Source organism: Electrona antarctica (genome assembly GCF_951216825.1).
Source record: "Electrona antarctica genome assembly, chromosome: 1".
In the NCBI taxonomy this organism is placed as follows: domain Eukaryota; kingdom Metazoa; phylum Chordata; class Actinopteri; order Myctophiformes; family Myctophidae; genus Electrona; species Electrona antarctica.
Window position 1 is genome coordinate 50688557 of NC_136806.1, and position 17974 is coordinate 50706530.

A 17974-nucleotide genomic window follows, 5' to 3' on the forward strand; every position below is an offset into this window, starting at 1 on the left:
CTAGTGCCCACTATAGTTCTCCACCCCAAAGTGCACACAGTTTTCCCACCTTTCCTGGTGCCCACTCTTCCCTATAGTTTTCCCAAATATATGGTGCCCATGCAGGTTTCTCTAGTGCCCACCTTATCCTGTATTCCAATTTCCATTGCAATAAAAAATAAAAATACATAATTAGTACTGATACAAACATGCCCTTGTTTAATGTGACTATGTGAGACGGTACATTTGATTTTACAACACGCACACCTGTATCGTAAGACAAGATGAAGCCCCTGAAGAGCCATTATTATTTAGGTGTAGTGGTTCGCAATCTTTTCAGGCTGCGACCCCCACAAATATTCACATTTGAAGTTTTGAACTGGGGAACACCCCCAGCCGACTCTTGATTGTGAAAATGGCCAAAACAACTTGGCCAATGCATATTGATTCATTTGATGCATTGATGATTAATTTCATTTATTTGATTGTATAGGTATTACAAAAATGTCTTAAATTCAAATTGTCACTTTATTACTATCATCTCCAAATAATATATGTGGGCACCCTCCTGGGGGTCCCGGCGGGGGGTCCCGACCCACAGGCTGAGAACGACTGCCTAAAGTACATGCATGCATTGCGCGAGTGCAGAGTGCAGTCAAGATGGCGGCCCAATCGCAGTATTATCAAGACATGCAAGAAAACTTCAGAAATAACAACAAAAGTAGGGAGTTCCCTGCGCATACAGCAAAGGTGCATTCAGTTGCGTGGAGTTGTGACGGCAGGAGACTCGCGTCGGGATCTTTTGACAAATCGGCTAGTGTTTTTGTTCTGGAAAAAGACCGCTTGGTAAGTTGTGTCACATCCATCGCAGCTAAATGCTATTAGCATTGTTTCAGTGAAATGAATGGATGGATGAATGGATTTCTGGCCACATAAATGACTCGTTAGTTATATGTTATATGTTATATGTTTCAGTTATGCTGTCCCAGCCAGGCAAATGTAATGTTGATGCCAACTCTCTAACATGTGTGTACTGTACGTAATGTGGAACAGTGGAAAGGACAGTCCCATATTAACTGCATGGTCCAGAGGCAGAGCATTAGCCAGTTCTAACGCTCTGGACCAGAGCTATAGTCGTTTTTATTCCCCACTTACCTTAGGGTTTAGGGTTGGCGTTAGGTTTCTGGTTTAAGGACTTCAGTGTTTTGTGTGTAAGTACAGAACAAATAATGTTTGTTTTTGCCATCTTTGTTGTAGAGTTATGTTTTAGTTCATTTTATGGCAGTGTTCATTTTTAGTTTGCTAAGATAGTTTAAGTAGCCTAGGCAGGCCTAAAGTTCAATGGATTGTTCAAAGACTGAGCTTAAATCAGAATTTGCTACTAAAAGTAACACTAAGACTAAGTTTAGGTTTATTCTAAGTGGGGAACAAATAACCTTTTTTGCATGGTGGGGAACATAGAACCTGGGGAACATAGGTACACTCCCCATAAGGGAGTGTACCTATGTAGGAATCTATATGAGTCTATAGATTCATAGACTTGTTTGATAGCACACTATCATGTTGGATTCATGTGAATTGTGAATGTTTGTTTTTAACATCCACCTGACCTTTCACTCTGTACTTAGCCTGCTCCTTTTTCTCTCTACACCAAACATCTTTATATGCTACCTATACCTAAAGAGTTGGCAGCCCCCCTGTAGTAACTCTGAGGACCCCCTGTCAAAGACCTCTGTTCTATAGCAGCATTTGGACACTCATGATAAGCAAAATGCTTTACTGTAACTCTTAGTGAAATGGCCATTGCCTCTGATCGCTTTCTGCAGGTGAAAGAGAACAACTACAGAGGCCATAGTGACAGCGTGGATCAGCTGTGTTGGCATCCAACCAACCCAGATCTTTTTGTTACAGCATCAGGGGACAAGACCATACGGATATGGGACGTCCGCACCACAAAATGCATCGCCACTGTCAATACCAAAGGTGGGCAGTTATTACACATGTGGACAGTTTGTACACATGCTCATTGCTCTCGCCCCTCTTAACTCGCATGTTACTGTACTGTCCCAAAGCAAAAAAAAAGATGAGCAATAAGGCACGAGGTTGCAGTTTACCTTGTATTTTATAATGGCTGAAAGGCGTACAAGTCCGACCCGGTCAGATATGATAAAATAGAGGTAAACTGAGACCGCGTGGCTCTAAAGCAGATGGTTTGAGATGGATGGGGAGCGCTTGTTTTCTTACAAGCCCCACCCAAAGCCCCTGAGTCACTTGCTGTCCCAGACCGGGCGAGGCTTAGAAGCCCCACACGGCCGGGGCTTGTAAGGAGAATCCTTACCTCGTTCAGCTACAGATACGCTGGATCACTCACCTGTGATTGATATTAACTGATAGGTGTAGATTATAGTCTCATTTAGTATGTCTACTAAGTGGAAACCAGCCAATCGGAATCAAGGATTGGGACTACTACCCGTTTTAGAAATAACATTTTACTTTGGCCATCGATTTCTGTGAGCTTAAAGCCTCTTTTTTTGAGGGGCGCTAGCCCCTCCTATAAACAGCTATAGTGTAGATTCTGTCTGAACACAAACATTAAATGCCATTGACAATTAATGGAGAATTTGCGTCTAATGTGCCTGAGCAAATCGGCTGTCGATATGTCTGTCGGTATGTCGGTGCAAACCTTTGGCCAATTAAGGGACCACTATTATTGGTGACTTAACTACGGTATGTTTCAAGGTTAATGTACGATAATAAGAGTGCCCCAAGTCACTTAGCACATGTGTGATTTTTATGAATAAAATGAAATCTGTACAGTAGATTATGTTCTGACCTAATGGTCAAGATTTAATTTATCCCCCGAGCAAGCAGGTCGACTATTACCTCAATGGTAAAACTTTCAGCACTTAACCAGGAAACCAGGTCCAAATCTGGCGTAGAAAGGGAAAATGACATAGTGCTGCTTCTAAGTCATTTTGTTTTTCAGGTGAGAACATCAACATCTGTTGGAGTCCAGACGGTCAGACCATTGCCGTGGGCAACAAGGATGATGTGGTGACATTTATTGACGCCAAGACACACAGGTCCAGAGCCGAGGAGCAGTTTAAGTTTGAGGTGAATGAGATCTCCTGGAACAATGACAACAACATGTTCTTCCTCACCAATGGCAGCGGCTGTATAAACGTTCTGAGGTATGTAAGCAAATTAAGAAAAGCCTTGTGTACAGTATTCACAAGTAAATACATAAATAATGATGAATGATAATTATACTGACCATGCATCAGCAGTAAGTACACAACAATGAAAAGCAACAGGTTCTCGTGGGGATCTAAGTTAGGGCTGCAGCTACTGATTATTATCGATTATTCTATCAATTACCTTTCTCATTTCATATCAATTACGTTCGAGAAGTCAACTGCCGAAAGGAGCTCCTTTCTTAATTGCTATCTAAATTTCTGTTTATCCAGGGAAGCTTTTGTGAGCATGCATCCATACATTCTTTTGTTAATCACTGCTTCCTATTGTTAGGTCTAAATAGTATCACTATTGTTTCATGTGGAAAGGTGTAAATGTTTGTTGTTTAAGAGAGGACTCACCATTTTATAAAAAAATAATGTGTACGAGCCACCACCTGGCAGTGATTTTGCTGAACTCTTAATATTTGACACATTGGCATTATTGCCCACCAGTTACCCTGAACTGAAGCCTATTCAGTCAATCAACGCCCACCCGTCCAACTGCATCTGCATCAAGTTTGATCCCATGGGGAAGTACTTTGCCACGGGGAGCGCCGATGCACTTGTCAGCCTGTGGAACGTCGAGGAACTTGTGTGTGTCCGTTGCTTTTCAAGGTACTCTTTTGAAAGTGTGTGTTTCTGTGTATGCAGTATACATGTCTTTTACTTGTGTATTTGTGTGTAAGTTGAGGGTGTATAATTCCAGCTAGTGCTGTAAGAATATATATTAATCATTGCCAGAATTTTAGCAGTCTTAACACTTTTAGAGCTGCGCCCTCCAGTGGTCTAATGGTACCTCTGCGCCATGCTTCACATCAACATCAAGCCCCACTTCTGTGCACAAAGATGAAACCGAAATCACATTGTAGTCTAGCAGCTGGCGATGTTGTTTATCTTTCGCCAGAAGCGGTATGTCGGCCCACAATGGGATCAAAAATCACTATTCTCATCTGAACGCCGGCGACAAGGGTGTTTTAACTGATCTTATGATGATGTGATTTTGTGTATTTTTTTTGGTTTGCGTTCAAAATTGTAATGTTTCAGCAATGCTGAGGTCAGTGCTTTTCTACAGAAACCAACACTGCGATATTTATATACCTAATAGTGCTGACTGTTTTTTCATGCTGTAACATTTTAGAGATGTATGAAGACATCACTGATGCTGACATTGAATATTGACATTTTTGTCCCATTACATTTTTGTGTTTCAGGTTGGACTGGCCAGTTAGGACACTGAGTTTCAGCCATGATGGGAAGATGCTGGCCTCTGCTTCAGAGGACCACTTTATAGACATAGCAGAGGTGGAAACGGGTCAGTCCCACACACAAACGCATACAAAAGTGGGACCACCCTTCACTCTGCAAATAGTTGTTCACAGCCTCAGCTGAGGACCCCTTTTCCACAGGGAATCCATGACATTGCTGGATGATAAATAGCAGGCATAGGCCACTGGATAGTCATTCACACTCCGTTACCGAGTCCTGTTCCCACGTTAGAAATGTATGTAGCGAATACAGTATGTAATACTTTTGCGGGACGCATCAAAGCATGCAAGACTAGGCATTTGGGCATGATAAAATATGTATTTGGGACAAACATAAATCCTCCATTGCACTCTTACTGTAAGTCATTCACTGCTGTTGATGTATTTGACGTCTTTATCAAATGGTAATCCCTGCCGTTAACATCTTTGACGTCTTTTTGAGTTATTTATTGATTCAGAATTTTCTCGCTAAGATTTATTATCTGCTGTTTTCGCTACTACATGTACACTCGTCTCCGTCTGACCGTCTCGCCACTCATGTCGGTGGAGTGATGTCACCACAGCCGTTTGCATGCATGCACGCACACAGACACATAAATGAAGACAGATGAGACCCGTTTGCGGAACCGCTAATGCAAATACGCCGGAATCTCGGAACCGGGTGTGAAACAGAACCGGTTCTGAGTCCCAACCCTATCTATTCCCAGAAGAAGGCAACATGGAACATTGCCATTAATGAATGAGTTTAGTCACACAATGCTGACAATTTGTGATGCACTGACATCTACAGATTTAAATGTTCGACTACAGTATGTTGCACTGCTCCCCACACCACTTGTGATGCAATAGATACAATTACATTACACGTTTTCTGCATTATTATGTGACTTGGGGTGAAGTTATTCAGCAATTATTTATGTGAGTATTTTTTATCTTTGTAAAATGTTGTACGTATTTCCGTAGGAGAGAAGCTGTGGGAGGTGCAGTGTGACTCCCCAACGTTCACGGTTGCCTGGCACCCCAAGAAACCCCTGCTGGCATACGCCTGCGACGACAAGGAGGGCAAGTACGACAGCAACCGAGAGGCTGGCACCGTCAAACTGTTTGGACTGCCCAACGACTCCTGAGAGGCTGGCACCGTCAAACTGTTTGGACTGCCCAACGACTCCTGAGAGGCTGGCACCGTCAAACTGTTTGGACTGCCCAACGAGGGGCCGGGAACTTTTAGCGTTTGAATTGGAGCAGCCCAATTAGTAGCAAGCAACACTCACTATTGACTACTTCAGCTTCCAAAACAAAAGAAGCTGCATTTTGTTTTTGTCGTTATATTGCAGAAGAAAAGGTTAAACTGAATAAGTTCTGTTGGCAGTGTTGAATGCCTGGCCCACAATTCAAATTACATGAAGAGGACAACAATATGTCCTTATATTCACACTGACCAAAATGTTTGTCAAACATTCCTGTGTTGTGCTTTTTATATTCCCCCCCCCCCCCCCCTCCCCCCCAAAAAAAGAAACTAGATAGGGTCTAATAATAGCATGGCTTCCGTATGCGTTTTATGTGGCCAATCTATGATGTATGACTCCTTATCTGCGGATGGCGAATCTAACTGCCTTTGATTTCCATTTTGTGACATCAATGTGACATTTAATAAAACTTTAATAAATGTTTTTAGATTGTTTTGAAATTTGTTTCGCTTTTATTTGTAACCTATGTAATTCACACTTTTGTTTTTCTTTTCCTGATCTTCTGATGTGTATTGATGGGTTTTTATATGATATTGTATTTCTCGACACTGAAAATGAGTTTAATTACTCAAATACAACTTCAATGAATGAATTGTGCATCCCTAGTTTGAAATGTTAAAATGAGTCGCCAAAATGATGATGAAATGGATTTAGAGAACGTCTCGTTCAAAAAATTCTTTCATTTTACGCTGCCTACTGTTGGGAATGATTTCCGTTGCTTGGCAACATCTTTATGGAACGGGAAGCACAGTGAACTATACGCCTACAAAAGTCAACATGCCGCCCACATATTTATGAACAAACGCATCTTGGAATTCGACAGTTTTTTGGTATTATGTTACGCTTTATGTATTTTTTATAGATGTCTATCTCAAACCTCTAAATGATCATGGATACACTGAGAACACTAGTTTACCTTAAATCAAATTGTGATTGCCATTTGCCACTGCCACCTCCATTCCAAGTGACTTTTAGTACTGATTTAATGTAAAGTCGTGTATGAATGGCTTGGGACTGATTAGATGGCAGAGTCGGGCCTTGTTCTGCAGTAAATGCAAAAAACATCACCAATGACATGCTTCCACCACCTGAGGGTGCTGGAGTCATATTTTCATTACAGCGAAGAAAATTTGGCTCCCTGGTTTTATGTGCAGTTGAAAGCCAAACGCAGTGCTGTAATATACGCCACGGTATATATATTTTTTGTAAAATATGGTTTTGAATTTTGATATTAAAAGGGATCTCTTTATAACTTGTGAGTCAAGTTTGTAGTGGAATCCAGACTGAGGAGCTGTTCAGCGTTTAAGCCCCAACACCCCCAAGAAAAATAAAATAAAATAATCACTGAACCAGCACTTCAGTCTGTATTCCAGGCTAGCAAATGTCAGCCTTCACATTATCATCCACCATTGATTGCATGCGTAATGCATTTGGTTCATACTTTGATAAGCAAGGACAAATTTCAATTTCAATTATGTGTAAATAATATATTGGTACTGATATAAATACCCCAAAGGAGTGGTAGACCTTATTTAACCCGAGAACACTAAACTTAACTTTTGTCACACCATCACCTAACCCAGGTATATTTTACCCAATGTAATATATTCCATAAAAATGTCATCAAAATATATTGAAGTACAGCAATACATGGCAACTTGATACTCTCTTTAATATTTCATCATGACTTTTCACCCCCCCATAAATATCGGGGCATAGGGGGGCAACATTGGTGAAATGTGGATATTATTTTAAAACTTTTCCTAAAAAAACATAATGGAGCTGGTCCACCCATTCCTGGGACATGTGAGAATGGTCCAGTGGGGGAAATAAAGCCCATTGTGGGTGCATGGGATTTTTCTCTCACTAAACGCGGGTGAAATTCACCCAAACACCTGCCTGTAGAAAAAAACAGGGATGTGGGCATGGAAACAAACCTACAGTACCTTCTATGATGTCACTGATCATCATGAAGGTACTGAAAGACCCACGTGACCCACCTCGACCTCAGACATCAGCAACATTATGATAATCACAAAAATATAATTGTCTGGGTGAAAATCGTGAGTTTATTCTAGGGTTAATTAATAAAAGCATTATCAGTATTACTATAGTAACAGTTAGCATATTTTGCGTCACAGATTACACTCCTGAGTCCTGCATTTAGTGTATTTGAGGAAAAACCTTGAACACTGCAAGACTGCATGTTGTTGCACATTTGCTGTGGTATGAATGCTTTTGATCTATTCATCAGGGTTTGATTTGAGTTGGTAGGAGTCCATATATCAGCTTTTGATATTGCTTATTATGACATGTTTTATCCCTGCTTCTGGTCAAACTGAATTTAATACATGTATTTCCTGTCTATTACGTTTGATATTTACATTTGATAATATCACCATTTAAAATTGTATGGTGTTACCGGTAATCATATTAACCCTGACGTCCCTCTTTTGGGGAGTTTAAAATGCAAAGAACCCTGGATCTATTGTCTGTTTTGTGTGTTCTACTGCTTGAATGTGGGACAGAGGGAGCAGTTACAACCCTTACTAAGCCAGGCGCATTAAGACAGATGCTATAATGAAATTGTACTAATTTAATCGTTTTTTGCACAGTTGCCAGAGAGCCATATAAGGAACGTCTGCCTGTTCGGGAATTAAAGCTTCTGAAAACACAGTTAATGTTTCTTAGAAGGGTGGAATGCAGAAGCAGAGAAAACAGTTAGATTGAATTACCAGGGACAGAACCATGCCTGCCATTTGGGTGTGCCTGATAACAAACGCAGGCGACACCACCACATATATACACACACACACACACACACACATGCACCCAACCGGAAAATGAGACAAACATCAATTGCTTTGAGACTTGGACCGGTCCCTGGTGTTCTTGTGTTGACACTCAGTGAGCCTCCCTGGGACCCAGACGGGGAGACACGGGCACCGCCCCTCATCCATCTTCCTCAGCTGCGACAGCCAGTAGCCCAGCACGGGACCCTCTCTCTGTGCCCAGAAAACGTGGGCCTCAGGCTGGACTGGTGGCAGCTGGTCACTCCCTTCTCCTGGAGCCGAGACCAGCAGGGTCTGGGGATGTATCACTTCCTTCGCTGCATCCTGTACTCCTAGCAGCAGGGATGTTACAACAGGCTTCCCTGTGGTCATCGCTTTAATTCCATTTAATTTACCTCACGCCCACATCCGAGCTGCACTACACTACACTACTACACTACACATAAGGACACAGGAAATAGGTCCTTGAATGGCATGCTTCTAATGGGAGCCCTGTGTTTTTCACAGCATGGAATTGGAAGTGGCAAGATGGGATGTGGGTTTGTTCCATGCGCATGCATCACATCTGCATACGTTATCTTTGTTTACTTTTATGTTATTTGCCTGTTTTTCAAATAGATAAACAGATTTGGCACAATGCCGTTGACAAAATGTCAGTCAAAACGTGATCAGCATCGGATCCAAAAGTCTGACTGCCATCATTTGGGCTCTGGTGCTTATAAGTTACTTGTGCGAGTAGATGTGTTGAAGTGTTTGGAGGTCTTTGTGTTTGTTTGTGTGCTCGTGTGCAAACTTTCACATAGGACTTTCGGGTGGCCATAGCTCAGTGCTACTCAAGTTGTTACAGTGAAGATGGACAGGAAAGAGGGAGAGAGAGAAGGGGAGAGACATGCAGCAAAGGTCGTCATGAATGGGACTCGGAACACGTGACGCGCTGTCAGGCCAGAGCCTAACAGTGCAATGCGCCTGGACCACTAGATGTTCTCTTCAAATTTTGTTAATGAAGACTCCTTTTGTAACTTACATGTATTCATTTCATCATATTTTTGTAGAGACCAAAAATGTTTAGGCTGAAGCCAATGGCTTCCTTTAGACGTCAAGCAGACTTAAACTTAAACTTCACCATTAATCACAGTGTTTTTGTTTATTGAGCTTTGACCTTATAGATGGTGTTTCCTTAATTTAGACTTAGACTAGACCTTTAGATTTAGACTAGTCGTGTGCTAGTCTGTTACAAAATAAATTTCTAATAGTTTCAAAATAATACTGACATTTTCAGCTTGCGGCCCTTGGACGTTTGGAATTTTGCTGAGTGGCCCCTGAGCCATCTTAATGGTTAGAGACAGATGGTCCCAGTTTGTGCCCGCCTATCGCTATGTGTCCTTGAGCAAGACACTTAGGGCTATATCTTGCGCCACACCTTACCTATGCTTACTTATTTGACATTTTTTACAATTTTGAAAAACCTTTCAAAATAGTTCAAATAGCCGATCTACAAGCTCACAACGTGTCGACGTAGATCGGCTAATCACAAGTGATTATTTACATCATCACATTCCGGCCAATCACTTTTGGTGTCCTCACTTTTCTGTCCTCACTTTTTATCCTCACATTCCGTGCTCAGCCAATGAAATCATCGTTATGGGGTACACACAAACACACAAAGCTGGGCATAGAAGGGGCTGGAGCCCCTCAAAAATGGAAAATATGTTTAGGGATAAGGCGTAAGGAGTGGTGCAAGATATAGGGCCATTAGCCATTAACCTCTAATTGCTCCCTCTCAAGCACTCATGACCATCTGAGCAGCATCACCTGGGTGGAGCTGAAACAGAATCCCCCCCCCCCCCCCCCCCCCCCCTGTGAATCAATTAGAAACTGACTTGCAGATTTGTTTGCATCGAGTTGTGTCCTGGTTGTGGTTGTCGACATGAGCGTGTCATCTCATCATTCTTCTTGTTGATTCCCATTGTTAGTTATCCAGCATCACACCCTGTGGAGAACCCTGGGTCAATAACCATACATCTGACTGTCCTCGTACATCATGGGACAATGACGGTAATGTCATGTGTCATTTATCATATCTGACTCAAAAGTGACCTCGGTTATTTGTTCCATTGTACCAGTTCCTTTATCTTGCCTATACAGATTACCATAAGTTGCTGATCATTTGTTCTGGTCTTTAGTGATAGCCTACATTTAGTCCTGGTTATTTTCTAACACTGTGTTGCTAAGCCACTGTAAACTGATTTACTCTTAAGAAGTTGAATTCACCTATTTGGCACCTAAACAAATATAGCAAAATCATTGTCCTGCTTTTCACATACAAAAAGGTTGTCGTGCAAAGGTTATTCGTATAGTCTCTAATACTGTACATTGGTGAATAAACATTTTACTAATGTTCAACCTGGTGTTCCAGTAGAGAGGGCAGGAACCAAGAGGGATTTACAGTATTTTACACTTAAGGTACAAGCAGAGGAATGTTCGTGGCACAGGACAAGAGTTCTTTTAAAGTTCAACTCCTTTGTAAAAAATCACCATGAGGGGCGAGCTCCAAAAGTGGTCTTTGGCATACCACTCTACAAAAAGTGGTATATACCACTTTTCAAAGTGGTATGCTGCTTTCAAAGCAGCATTTCTTTTTTTTTTTTCATTTGTTTTATTTGGAAAAAGCAGTGTAGTATAGAAAGCATTTCTCTCTGACATAGACAAGGTAGCAGCATGCCGTTTTCAAAGTGGTATGCCGCTTTAAAAGTGGTATGCCACTTTAAAAGTGGTATGCCACTTTTCAAAGCAGCATGCCGCTTTCAAAGTGGTATGCCGCTTTTCAAAGCAGCATGCCGCTTTCAAAGTGGTATGCCCCTTTGAAAACTTTGAAAAGCGGTATGCCACTTTGAAAAGTGGCATACCACTTTTCAAAGTGGTATGCCACTTTTGCCACTTTGAAAAGTGGTATGCTGCTTTTCAAAGTGGCATGCCGCTTTCAAAGTGGCAACGATCGATGGAACGATCGTTCGATCGATGGAACGATCGTTCGATCGATGGAATGATCAATGATGGAACGATCGTTCGATCGATGATGGAACGATCGATGGAACGATTGTTCGATCGATCGATGGAACGATCTGCGGATCACGCGGATCACGCATCGTGATTATCGCTGCTCAGACCGATCACGCATCGGTCTGAGCAGTCACCTGGCTATGCACAGTCGACAGACACAACCACAATAATCAACTCATAAATTATATTTGGAGCAACGTCATCATCGACATCGATGGAGAGAGAGAGAGAGAATAATGAGTGAACATGTTGGCTGAGTAATCAGTATCATAATTAATGCATAGGAAGTGTAGCTTGTTTTAGAGAAAGGGAGAGAAGTCAATGTCATCAGGGAATATTGTCGCTTTAAGAGTGACTAGCCACTGTATCCAGAATGTTTCTATTTGGAGTAGTTGCTTAAGTCTGTCACCCCTTCTTACAGACCTGGGGATGGTCAATGACCATGATTTTCAAATTATTTGGATTTGTGTGACCAGCTGACGTGTAGTGTTCTGCCATAGGGTAGTTGGGATTCCCGATCCGTACAGCGTGCTCAGCAAGTCTGTCTCTCAGTCTGCGCTTGGTGCGTCCAATGTAAAAACAACCACATTCACGGTGTAATCTGTACACAACATAAGTAGAATTACAATTTGCAAAGCTTCTGACCTGGTAGTTTTTTTTGACTGGATGTATCAACAAAGCTGTTTGATTTGACTATGTTGGTTGGATACAAACTAAAAATACACAAAACAAGTGGGGATCCACCAAGGACACTGCATGAAGACATTAAGATGATTAGATGATAGGTGCCGGAAACGAGCTTGCAACACAAATGGGGGATTGTGTCTTGTCTTGTGTGGTCCCTGATCAATTCATTTGCCTACTGATTGGCTCCTCTCCCAGCCCTGTCATGCAGGCACTCAGAGATGTGTTTAGGCATGCTGAATGCTGATCAATCTATTGAGATGGTAATGATTTCAGACACGTGTGTGTGTGTGTGTGTGTGTGTGTGTGTGTGTGTGTGTGTGTGTGTGTGTGTGTGTGTGTGTGTGTGTGTGTGTGTGTGTGTGTGTGTGTGTGTGTGTGTGTGTGTGTGTGTGTGTGTGTGTGTGTGTGCACGCACGCGCGTTATGTGCGTGTGTGTGTGTATGTATAATGAGGGCCTGTGTGTGTGTGTGTGTGTGTGTGTGTGTGTGCGCACACATGATCATCAACCACATACATTCAACATTTCCTCACAGAAAGCAACTTCCTGAGCAAATCACAAATTGGTATTGCACAACAGACCACATTTACACTGCAACACCCTAATCGACAACCAAATAAACAAAAACAAAAGCAATTTTTTCTACTGCTTTGTCGACTTCAAAAAAGCATTCGATTCAATTTGGCATGAAGGTCTTATGTACAGACAGAAAGCAGCATTGGGGGAAACCTATGACATCATAAAATCTATGTACACTAAAAACAAATGCACAGTTATAGTAGGCGAAAAGCACACAGACTTTCCCCCCCAAAGCCGAGGAGTTGCAGCCTGATTCCAACATCTATGAATTGAGAGATCTCTCTCTCTCTCTCTCTCTCTCTCTCTCTCTCTCTCTCTCTCTCTCTCTCTCTCTCTCTCTATCTATCTATCTATCTATCTATCTATCTATCTATCTATCTATCTATCTATCTATCTATCTATCTATCTATCTATCTATCAATGAATTGACAAACACGTTAGAACAGTCTACAGCTCCAGGCATCCCCTTGGCAAACACAGAAATCAAATTCTTACTTTTCGCAGATGACCTGCTGCTGCTGTCTCCAACCAAGGAAGGACTACAGCAGCAACTTTATCTCCTACACAAATTCTCCCAGACATGGGCCCTGACAGTAAACCTAACTGAGACTAAAATCATGACTAAAATTTAAAAAAAGATCCAGCTACCAAAACCATACCTTTTTCCTAAATACAATCCCATTAGAGCAAACAAAAATATACCTACCTCAGCCTAAATATCAGCAGCACAGGGAACTTCAACTAAGCTGTAAAGGACCTGAGAGACAAGGCAAGAACGGCTATTTATTTTTACCATCAAAAGAAACAAAATGATCAGGCATCCAAATTCAAACCTGGCTTAAAATACTGGACTCTGTGATAGAACCAATTTCCCTCTATGGTTGCGAGATCTGGAGACCATTAGCAAACCATGACCTCGAAAACCAAACCAAGACCCTACACATATAATTCTGCAAATCCATTCTCCGGACCCAGCGAAAAACACCAAATATTGCATGCAGGGCAGAATTAGGACGATACCCATTCATAAATCAAAATACAAAAGAGAGCACTTAAATTCTACAAACACCTAAAAGAAAGTGATCCAGATGCACTCCATAACAAGGCACTCACACACAGTGAAACTCAGTCTAGAGAGATGCCCCCTCAGCCAGCTCCACAGCCCCCTCTGTTCGGCTCTGGAGCTCTGCAAGAGGTTCGATTGATCCACCAGCCAGCCCATTGACTATTCTCCCAGTTTGTCTGTCTTGTTTTGTATGTTTGGTTTGTATGTCTGCGTGTCTGTATGCCAGTATGCTTGTGCGCTTGTCTGCTCCCCAGTCCTTTAGTCCCCCTAATCTGTTTACCCACCTGTTGTGTCAGACTGCATGTTTGTCTGCCTGTTTTACTGTCTGTCAGTTAGTTTGTTTGTCTTTTGGTTTGTCTCAGTTTGTGCCTGTCTGTTTGTCTGTGTGCTTGTCTGCATGCGTGCGTGTCTTCCCACCTGCCTTTCTGTGTAACTTTTTGTTGTACCCTGCCAAAGTCTATACAGTGTTTCTGCCTAACTAGTTTTGAGCTTGTAGATCTGGTACTTTTTCTGTTTTTGTCCAGCCAGTCCTATGTTAGTTTTGTGCCCCTGTTTCCCTCCTTTCCAACGCCCCTCCACCCACCCTGCTTTACCCTTATGTTCCCTGCTTGAGTATAGATGTTGTTATGGTGTTCTGTATGTAGTGTTTCCAGTCCTATGTGTATTCTATGTTATCCTGAGTTTTGGGTGAATAAATCCCTCTGCATTTGACCTCCTGCCTTTGACCAGTCTGTTCTGCATTTTGGGTCCTACTTCTGAATCTGCATCGAGTGATCTTGGTACATAGAAATTTAATTATTGGAGATTCGGACTTTCAAATTGTACATGTGCGTGTGTGCGTGTGTGTGTGCGCGTGTGTGTGTGTGCGTGCGTGCGTGCGTGCGTGTGCGTGCGTGCTAGTGAGGGCCAACGTCCCCACAAGTGAGAAACAGACATTGCAAGGAAACGTTTTGTTGTCCTCACATTGGAATTGATTGTTTTTATCATTTAAAGTGATTTTAAGAGTTAGGCTTATGATAGGTAAAGATCCAGGTTGTTGGGGCTAGGGTTAAAATTAGACATCATGCCTGATTTATACTTTGTTGCGTGCCGTGACTGTGTGTGTGTGTGTGTGTGTGTGTGTGTGTGTGTGTGTGTGTGTGTGTGTGTGTGTGTGTGTGTGTGTGTGTGTGTGTGTGCGTGCGCCGGTGCGCGTGCGTGTGTGCGTGCATTCATTTGCAGGTGCATGGATGTGTGGCCGTGTGAATTGTGTGTGTATTACTATTAGGAAGGGGGGCACATGCAGAGAGATAATCACATTCTCCTATCCATTTGCTCCAGTCAAAACGTATTAGTTTCTGAGTCTGTTAAAGGCCACTTCCGCTATTCTAGGTAATTGCTGAACTGAATTGATTGAAGGCTTTGTAATGGATGAGTCCTGAGTTTCGATAATGAGAATCTTAGATTCCCAGCATTCTCCATCCGATGGGTGTCATAAAACTTTTTTTTAGGCGGTAGAAAGACAGGTCTAAGAAAAAAACAAAACAAATTATCAGCATTGGTTTGTGCAAAATAGAACCAAAATACTTATATAATTCTATACTGAACACACAATATTAACAAAGTGTTTGTTCAGAGCGCACCCCATCCCCCCCCCCCCTGTTGTGTTGCTATTGTCACCAAATGTTGACCTATTTTTGCAGAATATTCACCTATTAGGACATAAACAGCATAAAGACGCTACCGTATGTGTGATTAATTTAGCATATCTTGAGATATGAGCTATATTGAGATGCTCATCAGCATATGTCAATATCCTTTCAGTATTTTTGATTAACTTACTAATTAAATAGGAAAAACCTAAGATCAAGCTCTATTTACTTCACTTATTTAACTCCCTTATTTATTTCACAGATGCCCTCTATAATGCAATTATTGGCCAAGGGACTCATCTGTTCTCCAATGATTAAAATTATAGATTTCTCAAACCCACCCACCAACCAACCAACCAGCCAAGCTTATTTTCAAACCGAACCAAATCAAAGTTCCCCTCAGAGATTCAAAAATAGACCTCTTAGAAACGGCAGCACTAATCAGAAGGCACTGCTAATTTAGGTTTGGTCTGTAGATTGCATCCAAATGAGTTCAGCAGATGGTCAGTATATTACATTACATGGTCCAACATAAATGTCATACAAGATTTCTCCAATGTAAAATCCCGTAAAGTAGTCATTATTGGTTGGGGCCGGCTGGGGGCCAAGCACGTCAGTGTGAAAGGCACTATTTTGTTTTTCGTGGTTTTCTTCTTTATTCCACTGCTCCAGGTCAAACCGTGCATTCGTTTTTTTAGGAAACTCGGCAGTATGATAGAGGATTATGAAAAATCAGACCCGTCTGAAGTGACTGTACTGTACTGTACTGTACTGTACTGTACTGTACTGTACTGTACTGTACTGTACTGTACTGTACTGTACTGTACTGTACTGTACAAGCCCTCCTCCCTGGCCTGTGTGTGTGTCTGTGTGTTAGGCTGTGCAACAGTGACACTTGGTGGTGAACAAACACTATAACGCTATTTTCGTGCTCGGACACAGCCAAGGACACAGGGACAGACCCAGGGACACAGCCACACACATAGCTGTCTATAGGAGTGGTTGCACCACTCAAAAACTACAGAGAAATTAAGCTCACAACCATTGGCCGAAGAGTGGCTTTGAACAAGCATAAGCCATGCCTCGTTTGGCCTACTGCCTTCATTATGCTCCGCGCTTATATTTTCTGTCATTTTCAGTAGTTTGAAAAACACTTAAATCGTTTGTTCTCCTGGGATTTGTTAGAAATATGCGTGAAACGTTCTACACACAATCTATTAGTGCGGCGGTTAAGCTCATATATGGAAAGTATTGTGCATTTTATGACTAAAGCATGAAACTTTCAGAATATCATCTACACACCCCAAGGTTTGATTTCAGACGTGGAACCACTTTCTGACTGACCTCTGGTGACCTTGAGGGGTCATTGACCTCAGAATTGCATTTTTGCACGTTTTGCTCCATTATTTTCCACTATAATAATTATTTATGTTTGTTAAATGGAAGTTTTGTTCTAATGAATGACAACTTAAAGCCCAATAGTCTACAGAGATGGTGAATCATGTCAACTTTTATGATATAAATGTTATGACATTGTAATAACATTAAAAACATCTATAGAGAGCGGTTAAGCTCATATATGGAAGGTATTGTGCATTTTATGACTAAAGCATGACACTTTCTACAGTGCTAGCAAAATAAAATAAAGATGCAGCTCTTCATAGAGCTACACAAAGGACTGTATGAAGAGGTATAAGGAGATGGTCAATGCCAAGAAAGCTGCACAGGAGCTTGTGGCAGCGAAGAGTAAAAAATTACAAGAACCACAGAAGAGATAGTTGTCGTTATTTTAACATTATTGAATTGGTCTTAATCTTTTTTTAATGAAGTTATGGAAGAAAAAAATACAGAAAGACTTGATTGATGAGTTTTTTGGGTTTTTATATCCAATGAATATCGTTACAGTATATTCAAAGGTGCTATAGGGCATAGCAGTGGTGGCTATTTTATGGTTCCATCCATCCAGACCCCATTCATATAGAGATTTCAATCCAGGATTCATAAATGCTGTGAAAAACAAAGGCTATTGTATATTATATAATATAATTAAATATTTAAAAATAAATCACAGAATCAAATGTTTTAACGTCATGATTCAGTACGGTCCTGGATGGCTTGATTCTATAGGCTTATTGTTTTTTTTATATAAATATTCGTAGAAATCTCTATGGGGGAAAAAACTATGGGGTCTGGAACGATGGAACCCGAAAATGGCTGCCACTGCTATTGTATGCCCTATTCATCTCATGATTTTGGTTTTGGAGGCAACATGGCGAGCTTTCAGGGTTCATACGTTTTGGGGGAAGTAACTGTTGGATACTCTTAAGCCTTCTATACCAGGTGGCAGGAATTTAAGGAGATGTTGGGAGATAATATGGTACCATTTCTGTCATAACACTTGCTACCAGTGACATCGATGGAGAATCCAAGCTAA

The 17974-nt window shown here is 41.5% G+C and overlaps 1 protein-coding gene across 2 annotated transcripts; it reads left to right on the forward strand.

Annotated features, from left to right (window-relative positions):
* Positions 1–602: 602 nt before the first annotated feature.
* Positions 603–5976, forward strand: thoc3 (THO complex 3). Of its 2 annotated transcripts, XM_079512426.1 has the most exons (7): positions 603–825; positions 1806–1962; positions 2966–3170; positions 3669–3830; positions 4427–4527; positions 5444–5565; positions 5611–5976. In XM_079512426.1, the coding sequence occupies exons 1-7, from the start codon at positions 640–642 to the stop codon at positions 5650–5652; spliced, it is 975 nt and encodes a 324-aa protein (XP_079368552.1). In that variant the 5' UTR covers positions 603–639; the 3' UTR covers positions 5653–5976. The 2 variants fall into 2 exon arrangements, with proteins under 2 accessions (XP_079368552.1, XP_079368551.1); XM_079512425.1 differs by having other exon boundaries at positions 604–825; positions 5444–5741.
* The last annotated feature ends 11998 nt before the right edge of the window (positions 5977–17974 follow it).

Coding starts and splice junctions, on each gene's coding strand:
- thoc3 (XM_079512426.1), top strand. CDS start 640: ATGGCGGCCCAATCGCAGTATTATCAAGACATGCAAGAAAACTTCAGA. Junction 1,963..2,965: donor CGCCACTGTCAATACCAAAG/GTGGGCAGTTAT, acceptor TTTGTTTTTCAG/GTGAGAACATCAACATCTGT. Junction 4,528..5,443: donor CATAGCAGAGGTGGAAACGG/GTCAGTCCCACA, acceptor GTATTTCCGTAG/GAGAGAAGCTGTGGGAGGTG.